Here is a 22791-nt window from a genome sequence, read left to right as displayed (position 1 = left end):
TTTTTTTTTTAAAGATTTTATTTATTTATTTGTCAGAGAGAGAGAGAGAGAGCACAAGCAGGCAGAGTGGCAGAGAGAGAAGCAGAGAGAAGCAGGCTCCCCACTGAGGAAGGAGCCCGATGCGGGACTCGATCCCAGGACCCTGGGATCATGACCTGAGCCGAAGGCAGCGGCTTAACCCGCTGAGCCACCCAGGCACCCTTGATGGTGGTATATTTTATAACTTGATCCCTTATGTATTTTCCACCATCTATAAGAAATGTAAGAAAAGAACGATGAAGCAACAAGCTCAGTTAATGTTCTCAGAACAAAAATGCTGTATGGTCCTCCTTTTCTTGGCTAAGACAAATTTTCAGCCATCTGACTTGGCCAAAAAGAGAGACTAAGAAAGAAAACTGTCCCAATCTTGATTTGGGGCAATACTTGCTATATGGTGCATTTCTCTCTCCTTCTAGGATCTATCTAACATCCCCGATAAAATGCTGGAGCGCTCGCTTTGTCAGGTTGTAATAAAGTTAAGAAGCTTTACAGAGAAATTAGAATTACTTGCCCAATTAACCTTGAGTCTCATGTTATTAAAGCAGACATTCGGAGGTACCAAGAACTTCTAAGTCCAGCCTTCCGACTAGCCTAATACTTTTTAAGTCAAACGTTCTGGAAATCTTTGAATTGTCTTTCTTGGAAGGCTCTTCCCTTACTGGCAACTTGGAGATAGAACTTTGGCATATGCTTCAAAATAAGGTGTAAGTAAACAACAAAAATATCAAAACACCAAATACAAAAATCCCCACAAAACCGCAGAATTCTTAAAGGTCTTTAGTAATTGCCATGAGAGGGCAGTAGAAACACAAGAAGAGAACAAATCCAGTATTTGGAAAATGGTTCACAATGTTGAGAATCTTTGCATTTTACAAATAAAATTGTAGGAATGTGTTCCAGTTGTCCAACGTTAGATAAATAACCATGCCAAATTTAGTTGCCTAAAATAACAACCATGTTGTTATTATGACAATGTGCATGGATTCTGTAGGTGAGACATTTAGACAGAGTACAATGGGGATAATTTGTTTTGCTCCCAGAGCCTGGGGCTGCAGATAGGAAGATTCAAACAGCCTGTGATCATTCAGATGGCTAGAGGCTGGTATCATCTGGAGAATTCTTTCCTTTCAGGTGTAATGCCTAGCCTGGGATAACTCAAAGGCGGGATCCACTGGGATTTCCCACTGGTACCTATCCAGGGCCTCCCTCTCCATAACACTCTGGCTTCCTCACAGTGGGAGGTAGTGGGCAGTCTTAAGATTGTCAGAATCCTTATAAGGCAATTCAGAGTTCCCCAAAAAGACAGTGTTCTTGTAAATGAGGCAGAAGGTGCACTGTGTTTTCCCACCTACCCTCAGAAATCCTGAAGTGACCCCCTCCTCCTAGTCTTTCTGTTACTAGCAAGCCACTCAAACTATCCAGATTCAAGAGGAAGAGAATTAGACCCTACTCATCTTTCTCTAAAAGAAATGTCAAAGAATTTGCAGCCATGTTTAAAACTACCACAGAATGTTATTTAAAATATTTCTAAGACATCCTCAGTCCCTTTCTATACCGGAGATACCCCATTTGAATTTTGGTTGCAGTATTTTGAGGTGGACAGTACATCTTAGAACAAAAAGGGACAGGCTTTCTCAGTGGCAGAAAAGAAATACACTATTACAATTCTGACTTATAAAATGTAAAATGTCTAGAAATGTCCCTTCCTACATTCTATTTAACAGCTTAATAAATAAAAATTTCCCGCACTGTGGTGTGAGAGATCTTGATTCCGCGATTCCCTCATTTCACTTCTTATCGGAAACAAGGGTGCAGGCCAAATAATGAGTGACAAGTGGCAATGAAGGAAAAACTATTACACTAGTAACTTTAAAAGATATATTTTTTTGTACAGTATCCTTGGTTTATGGCCAAGACATTAGGTCCTTGAAAGTTTTCTAACAGCAGGCTTCAATGACAAGAATCAAAATAAATTTGTGTAATTGTAAATAAAATCAAACTAGAGGAAAGTAATGATTTAAGGTAACACGTAACTTTGATTCACAACATATGAAACATTGCCACCTCACGCTTTGTCATTGAAGTTTATGAAGAACTGAGCCCAGACAGGTTTGTGGCATTTTTTCCTTTTTCATTCTTTGTCATCCACTACAATGAATGACAAACTGTACATAAGAGGGTTGAAGATGTTAATGTAAGAGATTATTTCGCACTAGTATCATGATATATTTCACTCTTCAACTCTAACCTATTTTCATTGTTTGGTCCCCTAGAGCTGAAATAGATCATAGGTTGAAACACCCTTGTGTTGGTCTATCATTGAAACTAGTTTCCTTGTTTTCTCACAAAACACGTATTTGCAGTGCATTGTTCCCATATTGCATGTGCTACTGCGCTATCCTTCAGGTGGGACCGCTCAGTCTGTTACTCTGATTTCTCAACATGCAGATCCAAGAAACAGAAGAATGCAGTGAATAAATCAAAAATAAATTCCCACTTATCTGTAATTTCTCATCTACTCTTTTTGTCCTTCACAAACCCAAGTGATACTTAAACAAAAATAACATTTATTCCGGGGTGCCTGGGTGGCTCAGTTGGTTAAGCATCTGCCTTCAGCTCAGGTCAAGCATGATCCCAGGGTTCTGGGGTGGAGCCCCGCATCGGTCTCCCTGCTCGGCGAGGAGCCTGCTTCTCCCTCTCCCTCTGCTGCTCCCTCTACTTCTCTCTCTCTCTCTCTGTGAAACAAATAAATAAAATCTTAAAAAAAAAAAAAAAAAGCTTATTCCTTTCTCTCTGGTTGGAAGTAACAATGGGCTAGGCACTCTCTCCTGCAGAGCAAAACGGAGAAGCAAACGTTGATCTCTGGTGCAGTGTCTTAGGGGCACAGCTAAAATTAAAATCAGAGTATCTGGACTCTTGATTTTGTGGGATTACAGATTGCTTTGTTGTTGGGGATATTAAAAAGTTGAAACAGGAGTCCACCTAACCGATCCCAGCCTGACTGACAAGCAGTGAGCATGGCCTCGCTCCTTCAGGATTTGAGAGACTAACCGTGCCGTTTGATGTGAGGCATAGCCCAGAAGCCAAATGAGAGAAGGATGATTGGTACAGGGTTCACACCCACCAGGCAGCAGCAGCACTTTGAAGGTTTTCAGTTGATTTTATTGTTGATGAAAATCAAATTGCCATGAAATCAGAAAGGATTTACTGAAGTAGCCATCACCAAATACAGAAGATAGATTATAAAATAGAAACTGCACATGATATTAGCACATCAAAGAGAGAGAGGCTAGCCTAGAGAATTATAACACATTTTCAAATAAAACTCCACCAAACAGCACTTTATTTTTAATATATAGTCACCAGCATGTTCTAAGACTGCGTTCCATACTTTCAACCAAGCTTATTAATAGAAATGCCAGAATACCTGTCATTACAACATAATTGATTTGCAACATTTCTATTTGTGATTTCCATTTAAGGACAATGAAGGTAGGCAAGAAATTTGCTTTAAACCTTTCCTGCTGTTTCCCCTTTCTTATCTGGGTGTGTTCAGCTTTTGTCTGATCTTCTCTAACCTCTCAAACCCTTTTTCTTGAAGATAATATGTTTGTTTCTCACTCTTTTCAAAGATAAGACCACTGCTTCCTCTGTTCTCCCTCACTAATCTCTGCCATCAGCATCGCTAAAAATAGCAACACTCTATCCAAAGCTACAGTAAGTTACCCCTGAAGATTGCTCAGAAGCAAATGCTAGGGGGGGAAGCAACTGCTAGAGAAGCAGGCAGCTGTGTGGTTATTTAGAACTGGCTGGCCATATGGTGTATGAGGGACTCAGACTTTAAAGAAATTTCTGAACTGCCAGTTAATTTTCTGAGATATTTTGAAATATTGCAAACATACTGTATATATTACTTTCTAATTTTCTCTATGAATATCTTTATCATCATTATGTAAAAGTTAGCTTCTGTTCAAGCATTCCTGGATTGTTCTAAGTAAAATGTGAGTTCACATACTCAGTGATCTGACCAGTATGGGACTAAAATATTGAATATAAGGTAGGATTTTGCTACTGGTATTCCCTTGAATATCACCACATCTCATTTTGTTTTGGTTTTTGTTTTTTCTCTCTGCTCACAGAGTTATTGCCTAGGTGTAGCTAAAAGAAAAGGAAGGTTTCCCCCAAACCCTCCAAAACCAAAATAAGACAAATAAAAACATTGAACTTGTTAGAATCTTCTTAATACACCAAACCACTACAACTATTTTCTGTATTATGTAATTTTATAATGATCTTACAACAAATCCTAAAACTTCATGCTTTTCTAAGGTTGAAAAAGTCTTATTAGATTTGTAAAACTAAAATTCAATGAGAATGTCACTCTTAACTCTTCTTTTTAAAGAAAGCATTAAACAGATCAGGATGTCTAATTAAATTATAAGTTTTGTGAGGGATCGACTCATGTCTAATACTTATTTTCTACATAGCATAATATGTAATCTACAGTTGAGCACATAGCAGATGTGTAAGAAAGGCTTTTGCATAGTTATTTCATCCTGATTTAGATAACTATCCAAATGTCTCCTATTTATCATGAAACAAAGATTGTAATAGCAGAGCCAACACAGAAGAACAATCTGTATTATTTTAATACATAAAAATTATTAAAATGTGTTTATTCACTTATTTATTTTATGTCTTTCCCGTTGGGTTATAAACTCTAGGAGAAGAAAAATTTTTGTCATATTCATTACCATAAACTAGAACTACAGATGACACAGTGTAACATAGCAATAAATACTCTTGCAATTAATGCATGAATATATTCCTGTGTGGCTGTACAAATATGTATGTGCTGCCACTGAAGAATCAGATAAGTTTTATTTATTTGTTAGAAGAACAAAATCACATATAAAATCTTCCTTCCTGATCAGATCATGCAGAAGAGGTGAAATAGCAGCCCAGTGATCAATATTTTACCAAGGATTTATTTTTATTTTAATCAAATGTTTCCTAAGGTAGACTTTTGCATATTCATGTCTGTGGCTTTATTTCAGCTGTGTGCCCACCACCCTTGGCAGGTAAGGTCTTATTTAGATACTATAAAATGTAGTTTATAGTACAATACATTATGATGATGATGATGATGATGTTTTCATTTTCTTTCATTTTGTAAAGGAACAATGAAAATGCTTGAAGCAAAGACAAACTGATTGATCGCCCAAAAAGTAATCAGTGAGAAACTTGAGTTTAAGTAACAGCTAATATCACTAAATTAAACCTAATGGAAACTTAATAGAACTAAATTTGTTTCCAACCAGATTTTTAATTACTTATGCTGGTTCCTAACATGCTCACAAGGAAAAAGAAACCCAATGTAAAGTTCTGTGAACAGAAAAAAAAATTCCAAATATATGGGAATAAACAATAAACACCCATTTGCTTTGGAAGATATGGGGGTGCCTATACAGATGCTCTGGGTGTGTGAAACTCATTACTTTATTTCTCTGGCTGGTAGGAGTTTACAGTTTAATGAGAGAAACAGGAAATTTCAACAAACTATGTTAAGTGATGGGAGGATTAACCTATCACAGGAGTTTCAGAAAAGCCCCGTTGGGGAGATGATGCCTGATCTAAATCTTAAAAAGGTGTGTAGAATAAAACAAAACAAAACAAAAAAAAAACATACAATATGAAGTGCACAGTGTAATACTATGAGATATCTGTTCAGTGACATTTCCCACTGTAATTTTCTTCAAGGTTTCACATTAACAGTTAAAAGAGAGAATATCTAAACAATTTCCTATGTGATTCCCATAGTCAGAAATAAATGTTTGAATATTTTATTTTCTGTGGTAACATATTGAATGAGAAAAGCATGGCCTGGTCAAATAGGACCACCTCGATACATCCACCCTTTCTCAATGAATTTTAAAAGACCTTTATGAATACATCTTTAAAAATGGTTGTTATTTTCCAAAACAATGAATTCTAACACAGAGAAAATTGCTATCACTTTATAAAATGGGAAAATGATGTAGTTCGGATGTGAAATAAATCATTTCAAACATCAAACTTCATATATTTCTTAGCTTATTTGTTCTTTTGAGATCAGGTGAATGGTTAAACATCACTGAAACATTTCAGAAAATAAGTGGAATTCTCTTAGATTTGCAGATAAGTATTTGAAATTGTTTTGGGTAGGAAGATCAGAGTGAAATGGAGCATAGAGATAAACAGAGAGAATGATACAATGGATGTGATTAGGTGACATAGTTGAAGAGAGAAAAGGGATGCAGACAGGGAATTAAAGAAAATGAGCATAGATATATAGAAATATCCTACAGAGGACACAGAAAAGGTAAGGAGAGTTGGCAACAACCTACACAAAGGACTAAAGAGAATAAAGATACAAAATTACATGTTCTAGGGTGGAAAAAAAAAAAAAAAGAAGGGTAATTGATTTTTATGAAAATAGAGGAATTGACTGAGAGTGCAACAAGGTGGCCCCAGAAGGTGAAAATCGTGGGAAACAATGGGAGAACAGTGCAGACGTGCTTGTAAATTTGGCTCTGACTATTACAGGTAACCTCCTATATGTGTTAAAACTCAAAATCAAAGTTCAGTACCTTTGCTTTATCTCTCATTGATCCTTTGCCCAGGATAGACATTTTAGCACCTGTTTCTTCCTGTAGTCTCTTCAAGGAGTTTCCTCTTGGTCCCAGCAATTTCCCCACAAAATTGAACTAGGAAACAAAATCAATAGAGTATTGTTTTAGAGTGGGAAAAAGTAATAATTTGCACCCAAAATAAATGATGGGTGATGGGCTTTTCAAACTTTACCATGCAGAAGAGAGTTATGCCATTCACACAACAGACACAAGCATGAAACTATTTCAGACCTCTAATCTAGGATCCATTTTAAAAAGGAGGCCTCTTCCTAGAGGATTGCCAAGATCAATAATATGTTGAACATGTCATATATGTTACTTACATAATCAAATAAATAAATCACTAGTAAGAGAGAAATCAGGGAGAACTATGGTTTACAAAATTGCTAAAAGCTTTTTCTCTCCAGATTACTGAAAACACACACAGACACACACACACACCAATTATGTTAGACTACGCACCTCCAAAATTGCAAAGGTTAATTTTAAATAGATTTTTAAGATTTCATTTATTTATTTTTGCAAGAGAGAGTGAGTGAGAGACAGAAGCAGACTCCCCAGTGAGCAGGCAGCCCGATGTGGGGCTTGATCCCAGGACTCTAGGATCATGACCTGAGCCAAAGGAGACACAACCAACTGAGCCACCCAGGTGTCCCTTAATAGATTTTTAAAATAAAAGTTAACATTCATTTTTATTAAGTATTATCAGTGCCCGTAACATTCTATCCCAAGTTTCATGATTAGGCATAATGCGATTCAATTATTCTTCAATCTTACATTCTCTATGTAAAAGAGTTGTTCTAAGGATCAGCAAATAAAAGATATGATCGCATATACAACAAAAGATGCGATCACATATACAGAAAACTTCAAAACACCACTGATACCACGTAATACAAAACAGCTTTTCTAAATGGGAAATTCCGGGAGGTTTTTCAGTTTGCTCATTCATCCTGAAACATGGTTAAAAACAGGTGAAATAAGAGCAGTTATGAGAGTATGTTGTCAGCTACTGAATGGAACATTACCACAACAAACAACTTGGATAATCATTCACTGATTAATTTAAAAAATACAAAGGGCTTATAGAATGCACCAAAAGCTGTGTTGGGTAAATGAAAAACAAAGATAAATAAAATTAAGTTGCTGTCTTCTAAATCAGAGGTTTTCTATATACATATTTTAAATCTATAGTCCTATAGTAAGAAATACACCATACTGAATGGTTGAAGACTAATTGCTTTTCCTCTAAATCTAGGATAAATTCAAGGATGTCTGCTGTCACGACATTTATTTAATTTTGTACTGAAGTGTAGATTGCTGTACCTATAGGCAAATAGATAAATGGAATATTATAAAGGTCATAAAGACTATACACTGAGAAGGTAAATTGATTTTCAACAAATTGCATAAGTAATAAAATCTGAAATGCAAATCTTTTTAGTAAATGAATCTAGAACAATTGGATATTTATATGCAACAAACAAAAGCCCAAAACAAAACAAACACTAAAAAACCTTTTCTGTCCTATCTCACATTTAGGCAAACTTTATCTTGAGATCTATCCAAGATCTGAACATAAAAACAAAATGTTAAGAATGCTAGTTAGAAAGCATAGAAGGATGCCTTTGCAAATTTTAAACTGAGGAAAATTTACTTAATAGTAAGCAAACAGCATTCACTAAAACTTTTGCTGATCCAAAAACCATTAAGAAATTAAATAGATAAGCCACAGACTGGGAGAATATACTCCCCATGCATACATCTGAAATGATTAGTATCTTAAATATAACACTGTATGTTAACTAACCGGAATTAAAAAAAAATTTTAATGATTAGTATCTAGATCTATAAAAAACTCTATCAAGTCAATATTAAACATACACATATCAGAATTACTAAAACAAAACCAAAAAAAGACCAAATGATGAGGATGTGGAACTAATACAGCAGCCACTATTAGCAGTTTAAAATAATATAACTGTCTTGGAAAGATTGACAGTTATTTATAAAGTTAAACATTGAGTTCCACTATGACCCAGAAATTCTATTTGGGTATTTAACTACGGGATATAAAAGCATATGTTCACAAAATGACTTGTACAAGAATGTCTTTACTCACAATAACCATTAAACTAGAAATAAACCAATGCTCATCCAATGGGAAAAAATCAATACGTTTATACATAAATTGAAAGAATTAGTCATTGATTAACATAACATCATGGATGTATCTCACAATTATGTTGAGTGAAAGATGCCAGATACAAAAAAAATGTATCATGTTAGATTCCACTGTTATAAAATTCTAGAGGCCAAAATAATATATGCTGTTAGAATTCCTAAGAGTGGCCGCCTATGGAAAATAGAAGGCCAAGACTGGACTGGCTGGAAAGTGGCATGAAGGAATCAACTGGGATGTTAGAATTGTTCTCTATTTTGCTGAAAGTATAGGTAAATTTTTGTCAAAACTCATCAAATCATGGACTAAAACCTGTACATTTCACAGTATGTAAATTGCACTTCAATTAAAAATGGAGGGGAAATCAGAAGGATGAAAACATATAAATATTTTAAAAATAATATCAAAATGAAATGTCCTACAAGAAAATACTAATCCCAGGTAGTCGCTCCAATCTAGGCAGATGTTGGAGCAGTCATCGAGAAGATGTGATTGCCCATTGACCCCACCACCTAGATTTCAGCAACCAGAGGCTCTTTACCCCCTCGCTTGTCCTTGGAATTTATGTTCTGCCCACTGATCCCACAGTAGGATCCACTTCAATGACACAGCCTTGAGAAAGAGTGATGTGTTATGGAACCGTCTGGACTGTGTACATGACTGAACCTCATTAAGGTCCTTATATAATCTCTTAAGGTACTGGTGGGCAGGTCCTGAGATATACTCATTTTGCAGCTGCCCAAGACAAGACTCATCTATAAGTTCCCTTGCTTATTAAGCCTTTCAGCTACCAATCTGGAGTGGCCTGCCTCTTTCTTCAGTTTGTTCTTGCCCTCTGTTTATGGGGGCTAGGTCTGAAATTCACCCAGGAAATTCCTGAGGTTGTGAGCTAATAGCAGACTATTCAGAGAAAGATATGGGGAAATAGCCCTCTACTCAGTTAGCAGGCTAATATAACCTTCATAGTAAAAGCAAACCAGAAAAGAGAATTTAAAGAGCAAATCCACTCATGAAACAAAACCCACTTAATAAAATAGTAGCACAACCAAGGTCTGCTGTATGTACAAAAAATATATAATGACTGAGTCATGTTTATCACAGATACATGGGTAGGTTAAGATTTATAACCCCTATTTGTAACTAACCTACTAACAATGGAGAAAACAAGGTGAACATTTTATTTGGACAGAAAAAAGGCTAACATTTTATTTCAAAAGAAAAATAATTTTATGAAGTTCAATTTCAATCATTATAAAACTCACATCATCTGAAGAACGAAGGAAACTTTCTTAAACCAATAGAAGCTTTCTATTAAAACCCAAAAAGAATTGTATATTTCATAGTAAAGTAATAACAAAAAAAAGGTAAAGGTGCACATTCTTGTTTTATTCCCTATTGAAGATTTAAGTCACCTAATAAGATAAATGTTATAAGTGTCAGAAAGTAAGAAACAAAATACCAGTCAAGGTTTATATAATTTATATACATTAAAAAGCTCAAAGTAATTTCAGAAAAGTCATTAGAATCAGTGAAAGAGCTTAGCAAGGTGTTTTATACAAAATCAATATAAAAAATCAATTGTGTTTTTGTACATCAGCAACATATAATTAGTAATTTAAAAAAGAGAGAGAGACCATTTATGGCATCATTATAAAATAAATAAGATTTTCTAAGAATATATTTAATTGTTTGTAATTAAAACCTTTAGAGAATGTATAAAAATATTCATAAAGCCGTCAAATGGATATAAATAGATTGAGAGACAGATTATATTCATGGACAGGAAGTCTCAATTTCTAGTATTTTCAATATCTATAGGTTCTATACGGTTCTAATAAAAATCACAATAGGATTTGGATTAACTTACCAATTAGTTCTACAGTTTGTATGAAAATGTCAAAGTCCAAAAACAGCCAAAACATTCAGATGCAGAAGAGCAAGTTAAGGACTATGTCTATCACATACAAGGAGTCATTTTAAAGAATCACTATCATTAATTATGTTAGTATGATTATGTATAGTCCTGGAACACAGATAGAAAATAGAGCAATGGAATCCAGAATCCAGAAACAGACTCTTATTTATGTTAAATGATATATGACACAGGGGCAGTACAGATCACTAACATCCCCCTTAAAGATGCCCATGCCCTAATACCCAGGATCTGTAAATACGTTCTCCTACAAAAGGGACTTTGCAACTGTGACAAAATTAGGAATCTTGAGATGAAGGGATTATCCTGGATTATCCAGGTGTGCCCAATGTCCTTATAAATTAAAGAAGAAGGCAACAAAGTCAGAGGTTGGAGTGATGCAAGTGCTGGCTTTGAAGATGAAAGGGAGCATGAACCAAAGATTAAGGGTAGCTTCTCCAGGCTGTAGGAGTCAAGGAACAGATTCTCCCTCAAAGCCTCCAGAAGGAATGCAGCCATAGTGACACCTGAATTTCAGCCCATGAGAACCATTTTAGACTTCTGACCTTCATAACTGTAAAATAACAAATCTGTTTTAAGCCACTGAGTTGTTGTGCTAACTATTAAAGAAATAATAGGAATCTAATATACTAAGCCAAGAAGGGACTATCTAATACAGAGCATCATTGGCTATTCATAGTTAAGAATAATGAAATTGCTTCCTACACCATAATAAAAAAATAAAGAAATATAGATGGATTATAGATTGAGAGTGACAGGCAAAATTTTAGAATTTCTAACAGAAAAATATAGGAAAATAATGCCTAAGAGTTCTAAAACAAGACATAAAAATATGCTAACTATAAAATAAAAGTTTGATTAAAATTAAAAATATGTGCTTATTAAAATATACCACAAAGCAGAGGAAAACATAAGTCACAAATTTGATAACTATTTACAGTACATGTTACCAATAAAGTATTAGGTTACAAAAACAAGTATGAGCAGTAAGGAAAAGACAGACACCTTAATAGATAAAAGATAAAATCATGAATGTTATTGAAGAAAGAATTTTAAAAGAAAAATACATGAAAATTTCAACCTCATTAGAACTTAAACAAAATTAAGATGACAATGAGACATCATTTTATACACACTGTGATGGTAGAAATGAAGAAGTCAGAAACCAAACATGGGTCAGAATGTGGAGCCACAAAGATTCATATAAGAATGTAAAAGATACAACCATTTTGGCATTGTCTTATACATCTGTAAATGTATTTAACCGGTGTCTCAGCAATTCCATTCCTACTATATTCTGTAGAGAAGTCTTAGCACATGTACAAGAATGTTAAGTCTCAAAGCTTGTAAGAGTAAAAATAATTGGGGAAAAGTCATCAGTTCAAGAATGGTATGCTTGATATGGGGTGAACTTAACCCCATACCAATACTTCACGTCTGTGTTTCCTAGATCCCCTCCCACATAGGCTTCCTTTTGTGGATTTTGTCAATAACAGGAATTTGCATGAGATACAGAAGGTTAACATGAATTGGAGTCCATTATTCTTGGCAAATCATGGTGCTCAGCATCGCAGTTTTACTGACCTCTACGTGAGCTCCCACTGTGTGGAGACAGGAGCCCCACAGATCTCTCTAAGCTTCCGGTTCTAAGTTTTGGCAAGCTTCAGGCTCAAGTCTTCACTGCCTATGGGTGGCAATTTTCCTAAGGTCCCATCCCTCATTTCTTCCAACATCATGCTAGTTCTAAATTATAGATTATAATATTATATAGAGAGTAGATCTTATTTTCCTCCCAGAACCATGATGGTACAAATCATTAAGTAAACTGTGACATATTGATAGTGGAATATTTACAGCAGTGAACACAAATTGCCCATAACTACATGAAATTCTATTATTAAATCCTAGAAATAAAATGTTAGTGAAAAATTCAAGCTCTAAACATATGACACTATTTTTATAAAACCCAATAAGCAAAATTAATAATGTTTTTATTTATGAATAAATGCTTAAGTAGTTAATCTAGTCCTCAAATAACAGGTGTAATAATACACACAAAAATTCAAGGTCTTGGTAACCTCTGGGAATGGATAGGAGAGAAAGATGAAAGGGAAACATACAAATGCTATCAAAGTAACAGGTAATATTTGAGACTTTAACTTAGGAGTTCATGAGTACCCATTTTATTTTGTTTTATGCTCTACTTGAAAATTATAGTCTTCGAATGTATTAATATTATATAACTTACAAAAATCAGATCAATTCCAGTTAAATAAATTTTTTTAAGATTTTATTTATTTATTTGACAGATCACTAGTAGACAGAGAGGAAGGCTGAGAGAGAGAAAGAAGAAGCAGGCTCCCCACTGAGCAGAGAGCCTGATGCAGGGCTCGATCCCAGAACCCTCGGACCATGACCTGGGCGGAAGGCAGAGGCTTTAACCCACTGAGCCATCCAGGTGCCCCCAGTTAAATAAATTTTGACTGAACTCTTCAATACTCTGTTACAGAACCTTCTTGCCCCTTTACTGGTAGTAGTAAAACATCAAATGGAAAAATACAAAGCACTCAAAGTGATGTCTCCATTGGGAATGCTTATGACTGAAAGGAAGAGATAACATTTCATGCCTTCTTGGCAGAGGACAGGTTATTGACAAAATACATACATGGGCCATACTCTTGAGGGCCATACTCAAGAACTTTCTGTTCTTGCCTTGATTATTATGACACATTTCCCAACACTTCTATTTCAGTACAGTAGCTTCATTTCTAACCAATGACCAATTTGAAGCCAATTCTGAAACTGCAAGGGAGACATCCCTTTTAATTCTTTCACAAACTCTACCTTTCGAAGTAGAACACATACATCCAACAGAATGAAGGTGTTGTATAATCAGAGATTTAGCTTAAAGTGATAGAAAGTATATTTTATGAGTAACATTAATTATATGGCATTTTAAGCATGAAATCCTTCTAATGTTTTTCTAAAATTTCTAAATATACAATCACCATTTGCTTTTGCAAATAAGTATTTATTTATCATACTTTAAGTTTGCTTATATTATTTTATCACTTCCCTAATATCTGCATTTGGAACAAAGTACGAGGAATGGCTCAGAAAACTTTTTTCCCCTGATTATTATTTGGATAAGTAAAATGCCTCAACATCAGTTAATAAGTAGAGCATAATGCTTAAGAGCATGGCTCTGAAGCCAGATTTTATGGGCTTGGAAATTCACTAGCTATGTAAATTTGGCTAAATTACTTAACTGTTCCTTAGTTTCTTATCTGTAAATGGGGAGAATAAAGATAGTAATACATGACAATAGTGCTCAATAAATGTGGGCTGTTCAAAGAAAGCAAAAACAACAATTTGAAAGATATTATTTATAATAGCGAAGATATGGAAGCAAGCCAAGTGTGACTGGGTTTCAAGAAAACAAATTAACAGACTCTTAATACAGAGAGCAGACTGGTGACTGCTAGAAAGGAGGTGAGGAAGGACAGGGGAAATGAATGGGCTTAAGAAGTACAAACTCCCAGTTGTAAAAAAAAAAAAAAAAAAAAAAGACATAAAGATGAAAAGTACCGCTTAAGGAATATCGTCAATAATATTGTCATAACTTTCTCAAGTGACAGATGGTGACTACCTTCATCACGATGAACACTGAGTAATGTATGGAATTGTTGAAACATTATGTTGTAAAACTGTAACTAATATAACACTGTATGTTAATTATACTTCAGTTTTATAAAGTGTGTTGCTATTATTAAATGATTATTATTTTTTTCAGCAAATTGTAATAGTATCTGACACCTATACTGAAATAGTGAGTAACCCTCATTCTTTTATTTCTATATTAATACTTTTATTTTTATATTTATTATATATACTGTGATTTTTATGATTATTGGCTGCAATTACTTGTTACAATTAACATTTTTCAAAGGCTCACTGTGTGCTGGGCACCAAGTCCTCTACATGGATGATGTCACAGTAAGTGTGGTGGAGAGAAGAAATGTTTACAAACCCTTGCTCACATGGCCACCTCTACTGTAAAGGCAGGTACTTCCATCCAAAGAGTGGAGAGCATTTCTGTTTGAGATTTTAAAACATAAGATGTAATAATAAAGCTGGTACATATTTTTTATATTGTGCTTAGTTTTTGGAAATGTATTTTAACATAAATTCTGAAAATAGCCAATACAAAAGTTGTTCTACTAAGACATTTTTTCCCTCTCTACTTTCATCCAATATTCAGTCCATCTTCAAACAAAGTCAAGTGACATAATCATGACAGGTGAATTATCAGTTCATTGAAAACAGTTAGTTCTAACCTTTTCCTTAAACAAAATCTCTTTTAAACACAAAACATAACTCAAATACCATACAACAGTGTCTTTAAAATAATTTAGTAACTTGGGAACCTCTTAGATTCTTAAGGCTTAACAGAGTGAACACAGCTGTGTTTTCAGAATATTAAATATCTTCAAATAGTTTGTAGGTATTTTATCCACATGTGTTTTATCAATGGGATAACTGTGTTTTAAGAAAATTATATTTGTGTATGTCAAATTCATTTATGCTAAGTCGCTGAACAGTTGTTTTGCAATAACTTTTAAACTCAACCTTTTGAGCAATTTTAATCAGATTTTTAATTTTTTCCTAAAAGGTAATGTTAAAATTATGTCAGGTAATATCAACCAACAGAAAACATTTCAATGGATTTGGATTTGTAAACTACAAAATATAATTTGTGGCAAAGCAAGTGCTTTTCATAAAACTGGGGACATTTTAAGAAAAATATTTTAGGGACTTTTTATAAAAAGATTTTATTTATTTATTTATTTGAGAGAGACAGAGATGGTGGGAGAGAGAAAGCACAAGCGGAGAGTAGAGGGAGAAGCAGGCTCCCTGCTTACCAGGGAGCCCGACATGGGGCTCGATCCCAGGACTCCGGATCATGACCTGAGCCAAAGGCAGACTCTTAACCGACTGAGCCATCCAGGTTTCCCAGGGACATTTTTAACAGAGTAAACCCAAGAACAGTTTAAAATTAGGTGAAAATAAGCTTCAATAATATCGGGCATATTTATTTCCAAGTTTACCAATTCATCCTCTAAGTATAGAATACCCCAGAAGCTACAGTCTTCCTTTATATCTTTTCCTCTCGATTAATGTGTTTCTTCATGATTAATAATACTTCATCACTACTTACATGAAATAAATCTTGTTTTAAAAAAAAAACAAACATGTTATTTTTCTAATGAAATGTTTGTAAACTAATTCCAGCAGCTCTGTTTCTTAAATAGAATGGGCAATTCATCTAGCCTTAGTTCTCTTTTTGTGGGCACTAAGATTACATCTTCTTTGTGACGATGAAAGGGCAGGGCCGATCACTAGGGCCATTTGTGAGGAATCTCTGAACGACTAGTCCCTGCTGCTGGCCTCACATATTCTTCTACTTTCATGTGCCACAACTGGGTCTGAACTCCCTCGTTTCTTGATCCTCAAATTACTCTTGTCCTCACATCTCTTTATGTTTACATTTGAGTACTATTTTCATCTCCATCCTATTCCTGACTTGAGTACGAATCCCCTTCTTAATCAGTAGGAATTCATGGAGCTGCTTGCTGTTCTGCGTTTGGGAATTCAGTATTAAGTCATTCTTTAGTATTCTACTCTTGTGTTTGTCGCCATTAAAATAAAGTTAAACAAATTTGGGCAGATTGCACAGAGAGAGACCACAGTTGCAGATCAAAAAATATTCTTCCTGTATAAACAGACAGGAAAAGACAACACTTCAGGTACTCATCTCAGCAATCATCAAAGGACAGTGGTGAGCAAGGGAACAGAGCTTTATTCAACCATAAAAATATCAAGCTATGTCTGTAGAATTAAATAACACCATTTGGAATTTACAGAGAACTCTATCAAAGAAGACCACTTTCAATTTAACAAAACAGACAATGATGAGTATTCAAGAAAACGGTGGGGAGAGAGTGTTTTAGAATTAACCATTGACTGTAATATCAATATGTTGTCATAAACTAAATGCCATTCAAAAACATATTTATGTAAAATCAAGGATGAAATCAATTCATTTACTTACTAAACACATTGTTAGCACATAGAACTTGTGAAATGTATGGGGGATACAAAGCGAACCCCAGATATAAGTACTTCCTTCAGGAAACTTATATGGGGAAAAGGGAATGTACATAAACTGTTATACTTTTTAGTATATATATACATTTTTTTTAGTATATATATACATTTTTAATATATATATACATATATATATATTTAAAGATTTTATTTATTTATTTGTCAGAGAGAGAGACTGCACAAGCAGGCAGAGTGGCAGGCAGAGGCAGAGAGAGAAGCAGGCTCCTCGCTGAGCAAGGAGCCCGATGCGGGACTCAATCCCAGGATCCTAGGGTCATGACTGGAGCCGAAGTCAGCAGCTTAAACCACTGAGTCACTCAGGCCTCTCAACTGTTAAACTTTTTAAAAGAAACTGGCAAATGCCATAACAGAAGTATATTAAGTGTTACAAGAATTCAAAGGAAGAAGAAATTGTTTCCATATTGGGAAATTCAGGAAGTTTGGTGTTTTTGCTGAATCTTGAACAGGGAGGCAGAAGCTGGGCATGGAAAGAAGACAGGGACGTAAAAACGCTCAACAGGGGAGATTGGGAAAGATGTAGTGGAGTAGGGAAAAACTAAAGATGGAGGAGTCCATTGGAAGTTGGTGTAACCTTGATAAATGATAATGGAACATAAAGTAAAATGGTGGTCAACAAAAATAGAAGAGGAGAGGAAGTGAAAGAGAGACTGGGTGGTATCCACATTAAGACCTGGCAAATTATTCAGCTGGGGGAATATGAAGAAAGGAACGTGAATTAGTAATCAAAATATAGTCTACATACAGAGGGTTGAAAATATATTGTATCATTAATAAAACTGTGGAAGACAGAAGCAAAAGTTATAGAGGGAAATTTGTGGTATATTCTATTTCAAATGCCCTCCAAAGGGAGAAATCTAGTAGCCACGCATATATAGACACTGAGAGACAAAGATGAAAATACAGGTTTAGCAATTTTCTACATAGAAGTGCTACTTAGAGTCAAGAAATTACTAAGGGAGAGGGTTAAGAAAAAAAAAAAAAAAGCCCAGGAGAGAAGTCTGAGGAGCACTTATATTTAGAAGAGAAAATAAGGAAGAGGGACAAAGGACTAATTTCTGGAAAAACAAAAGAAAGCTAGATTTTTAAAAAATACATCGCTTAATCCCCAAATACATATGAAGTGACAATTATACACCAAGAATTGTGCTAGGAGAAGTTTAGGATTCCATGGAAATGTGAAACTGGAGTCATCAGAAAACTCTTCCTGGGCCCTAGCATTGAAACAGAGATGGGATGTATGGGGAGCTGGGGCAGGGGTGGAAGGTGAAAGAGTTCTGATGGAGACTTTGCAGGCAGAAAGAATGACATATGAGACAACCCCAAGAGCATGACAAGTTTGATAAATAGCAAGAAATTCCCTTCGGAGGTGTAAGAAATGTGGCTGGAAGGGAGACAGACGCAGAAAAAATATTTAGGTACTTGATGCTGTTGAGAATTTTGGTCTGAGGTAAAAGCATGAAAAGCATTTTGAAGCATCTAAACTTGCAATGGGTGGAGGATGGGGGAAGTGAACCATGGCATGACCCGCTTTTACTCTCAAGGCATCTTGCTGACTGAGATGTGAGGAATGGAAGGAGTAAGTCAAGAGATGGAGAAATGAGGAAGCGATAATTTTAGCAGAGGTTACAGACGGAGGTAGACCAGACTTTGAGAAACACAAACCATTCGTTGGATTGGGCGATTAGGAAGAATTTTGATTCTGTGTTAAAATACCAATCATTTGGGCGCCTGGGTGGCTCAGTGGGTTAAGCCGTTGCCTTCGGCTCAGGTCATGATCTCAGGGTCCTGGGATCGAGTCCCGCATCGGGCTCTCTGCTCAGCGGGGAGCTTACTTCCCTCTCTCTCTCTGCCTGCCTCTCTGTCTACTTGTGATCTCTGTCTGTCAAATAAATAAATAAAATCTTTAAAAAAAAATACCAATCATTACCAGTAGATTTTATCTCAGAATTTATAGATTTCAAAATACAATAGTAAATGTCAACACATACATGAACTAGAACAGTTTAAATAAAAAGGCTTACCACAAATGTAAGGAGCAATTACTCTTGCTTGCCACAAGATCCCAAAATCCCACTGGGGATTGCTTTCTTTAGAGGGAAGTGTATGAATTTGAAGGAAGCATACATAGTTAGAGAAGATTTATAACAAGTAGAAAAATGTGAGTCCCTTAAAATGTGGTGATTTGGTATACCTTGTGCTTAATCGATATTTGTCTCTGAAGTTTCCAAATAACATGGTCTAGGTTAAAAATCACCCAACATTTTACCATTTTACAGGATAGTCCGTGTTTATAGACACAGGAAAGAAACTTGAGAATATGCTGATAAAAATGATTAGATGTGAATTTTAGTAACATAAATAATTTAACAATTTTAAATTTTAATAATTTTAGTAATGTAAATAATTTAATAATTTTAAACACATATACAATTCATGTCCCATTTGTTCTGCTATAAATAATTCTTCACTATGTTTCAGCATTTATGTGTGTAAATCATACTTTCCTTTCACAGACAACTAAAGAGCCTTTGGTCGTGTTTTAAATGTTTTTCATCCTGTGTGGACCATCCTTAAATGTTTCCTGATCCATGTCTTTGTCATATTTATACAACTCTAGGGCTACCTTCTCCAAATTCAAGTTATTTTGATTTGGAAAGATACATTTAAGTCACCATCATTAAGTGAAAAGTATTATTACCAAGCAGCCCTAATTTGAATTATATCCAGAGTTCAAACCCACACACTAACTTGTCCAGCATGTATGACTGTCTGAATAAAAGTTTCTAGAGTACTACAGGATGAGGTCATACAGTCATTTGTAAAGGTAGATGATTGTTTACTCAGTACAGTGACATGTAGGAAGATAACTTCTTTTTTTTTTTTTTTTTTTTTTTAATCTGCCGCTGGGCTCTTTTACTTAAAAGATAGTTCTTTGGCTTTTTTGAATAATCACGAAACTAAGACTTTAAGTCAGCTATATTCTTATACTTTAGAATTTTAAAAATCTTTAAATAAACTACAATGGTGCTATCACATAGAATCCTGAATTTCTAAAGCAAATCTTTTATTTAAATGTCATGTAAATCTCTTGTAAGCTGTGTTTATATGTCTAAATTACAGATGTTTGTTCTTTATAGGACTTGTTCCTCTCTATACCATGTCATGAAATCAGTATATGAGCTTATGCTTGATAAGGACATAATCATTCGAGAAGTGCTTATAGAGAATTTTCTATGTGCCAGCCACTGTTCTAGACACTGGGGATAGCGAAGCACATGAAACCAAGTTCTTTGACCCCCGTGAGTCTACATTCTCAATACACATTTAGGGGCACCTGGCTGCCTCACTTGGTAGAACATGTGCATTTTGACCTCCGGGTTGTAAATTCAAGCCCCATGTTGGGTGTGGAGATTACTTAAAAATAAAATCTTTAAAACAAACAAACAAACAAACAAACAGGCATACATTTATTTCCAGCTTAAAACAGCTAATTGCTTTTCTGCTTCCTAGATGTTATCTAGTTTTCTCAAGGCTCCAGCTGCTTAAAAATCAACTATCGGGGGCACCTGGGTAGAGTCGTTAAGTGTCTGCCTTCAGCTCAGATCATGATCCCAAGGTCCTGGAATTGAGCCCCCAATCGGGCTCCCTGCCTGCTTCTCCCTCTCCCACCCAACCTGCTTGTGTTCCCTCTCTCATTGTGTCTCTCTCTGTCAAATAAATAAATAAAATCTTTTAAAAAAAAATCAACTGTTGTATTGTTTAGTATTTTCCTGTATATAATATGGAAAGTCCTAATCATTCTAGAAGGATATGTCTTAATTCCCTAAGGGTAGATATTAATTCAGTAGTAGACTAAGAAGAAAGTTAATTTGATTAGCTCACTTAAATAGCATTAATTTGATGAACATACGTTAAAAGATTGGGTCCTTTAAGCAGACTCCTCAGGTTACTTTTTAACTGACTATAGATAGTATTCCTGCCTGCTTTTCTGAAATCCTCAACTGTGAAACAGACATGGATCTGTTAGAAAAGAAAACAGGAAATTCAAATTTCAAGTCCTTCTTCATACCCACTTAGTTGTATTAGAAAATGTAAAAGGTACTATATATTTGAAAGGAAACTTCTGATACCAGACACAGAACACAATATATTAAACTCAATGATTCTTCTGCTTGGACTTGATTCTTTTAAGCCCATGGACTCTGTCCAAGCTAAAGTTTCTTTTTTTTTTTTTTTAATGTTTAAATTTACCTCTTTGAGAGAGAGAAAGCAAGAGAGATCACACAGGGAGAGGGAGAAGCAGATTCACCACTGACTGAGAGGAGAGCCCGATGTGGGGCTCGATCCCAGGACCCTGAGATTATGACCTGAGAGGAAGACGGCTGCTTAACGACTGAGCCACCCAGGTGCCTCTCCATACTTATTTTAAATTATTATTTTGATTACATATTTTCTTCCTGTAATTATTATAAAATGAGCTTGTGTGTGTGTGTAAGAAAGAAAAAAATGGCAGGGAGAGAGACAAAGAAAGTGAGAGTCAGACATTTTTATGCTATACTATACAAATATTTATAAATATTTACATTTTATGATTATGTTAATGGCTTATGGTTCATGTACCATATGAATATATATTTAGATCTCAACTTTTTTAGCACAGGATTGGGTTTTCAATTTCATATAGGTGGATTTTCCTCCACCCTAACTCCTGTAAGGATTAAAATCTTCCCTGCCTGAATGGCATGATTTTTCTGATCTCACCTTCCTAGCTGGTAACTCTTCTTGTTCCAGGCTTTATGCAATGAACACAATTCCAGATCGGCCTATGGGCATATTAAGAAAGACTTGATTAAGGTAATCTATTGCCCTTCTGTAGGTAATAGAGCCCCTGCATTCAGTTTCCAGACCCAGAAGACTATACACATGCTCTGATTTACACATAACACCATCCCAGTGGCCTGGCAATAACTAATTTCTCTCTTTTCCGAGCAATGAGGGATTTTTCTTTATCTTTGATCAGTTTTGTATGTGGACTTTTTTGTTGTTATTGTTATACTTTTATTCTCATTTCTGTGTGTATGTAGTCCATGTATGCATGGTTCCTGTCCAACATCTCAATATGGTTTATTAATTAAATTAATTTAGAACATCTATGTTCCTCTAAACCCCCTAATATTTGTTAGTCCTCATGTACTGCAAACTAACTTTTCAGTTAAATGAGTGTTCTTTATCTGCTAAAAAACTAGACTGAATTGAATTACAGTGATATATATTGTGTTCTTAGTATACACACAGCACTGACAAACATGCTATAACAAGATTCCAAAAGGCAGAACTAGTCTAATCTCAACAGATCTAGGATTCTATACAGTAATAAGATGAAGGTATAATTAATACCACACACATTATGATAAGGAATAACAAGAGTTGTGTGAAGATGAAGAGATGTTACCAGATGGTGAGGTTGGGAGTTAAGGAGATGTTCATGAAAGGTTCTAGGAAGTCAAGGCACATGAAACGGATCACTAATTTGTGTTAAAAGATCAATAGGTTGTGTTGGTTGTGGTGAAGTGTGGGGAAGGGTTTTATGCCAGGTGTTCACTTAGAAGTCCTTTCGGTAGAGAATTAGTTTGGGGTCATACAATTAAGAGATTCAAATGCTTTAGATTAAAGGATCTTAACGTAATTCTGTAAATAACAGAAACTTAATGGTGTATATCCAGACAGCAAGTCTATTATGTTCAGTAGCATCTCCGGGCCTGACAAGGTGACTAAAA

At 35.2% G+C, this 22791-nt stretch overlaps 1 protein-coding gene across 1 annotated transcript in view; it reads right to left on the bottom strand.

The window, feature by feature from the left end:
- Nucleotides 1–22791, bottom strand: part of LOC111152333 (KH RNA binding domain containing, signal transduction associated 2) — a 574955-nt gene that overhangs the window by 358191 nt on the left and 193973 nt on the right. The window contains exon 3 of the mRNA XM_022510830.1: nucleotides 6669–6785. Coding sequence (XP_022366538.1) covers nucleotides 6669–6785 — 117 coding nt within the window. The remainder of the gene's footprint in view (nucleotides 1–6668; nucleotides 6786–22791) is intronic.

Source organism: Enhydra lutris, unplaced genomic scaffold, assembly GCF_002288905.1.
Source record: "Enhydra lutris kenyoni isolate GAN:26980312 unplaced genomic scaffold, ASM228890v2 scaffoldscaffold28, whole genome shotgun sequence".
Taxonomy (NCBI): domain Eukaryota; kingdom Metazoa; phylum Chordata; class Mammalia; order Carnivora; family Mustelidae; genus Enhydra; species Enhydra lutris.
The sequence above is the reverse complement of the archived record's forward strand: the minus strand, read 5'-3'. Positions and strand labels throughout refer to the sequence as shown.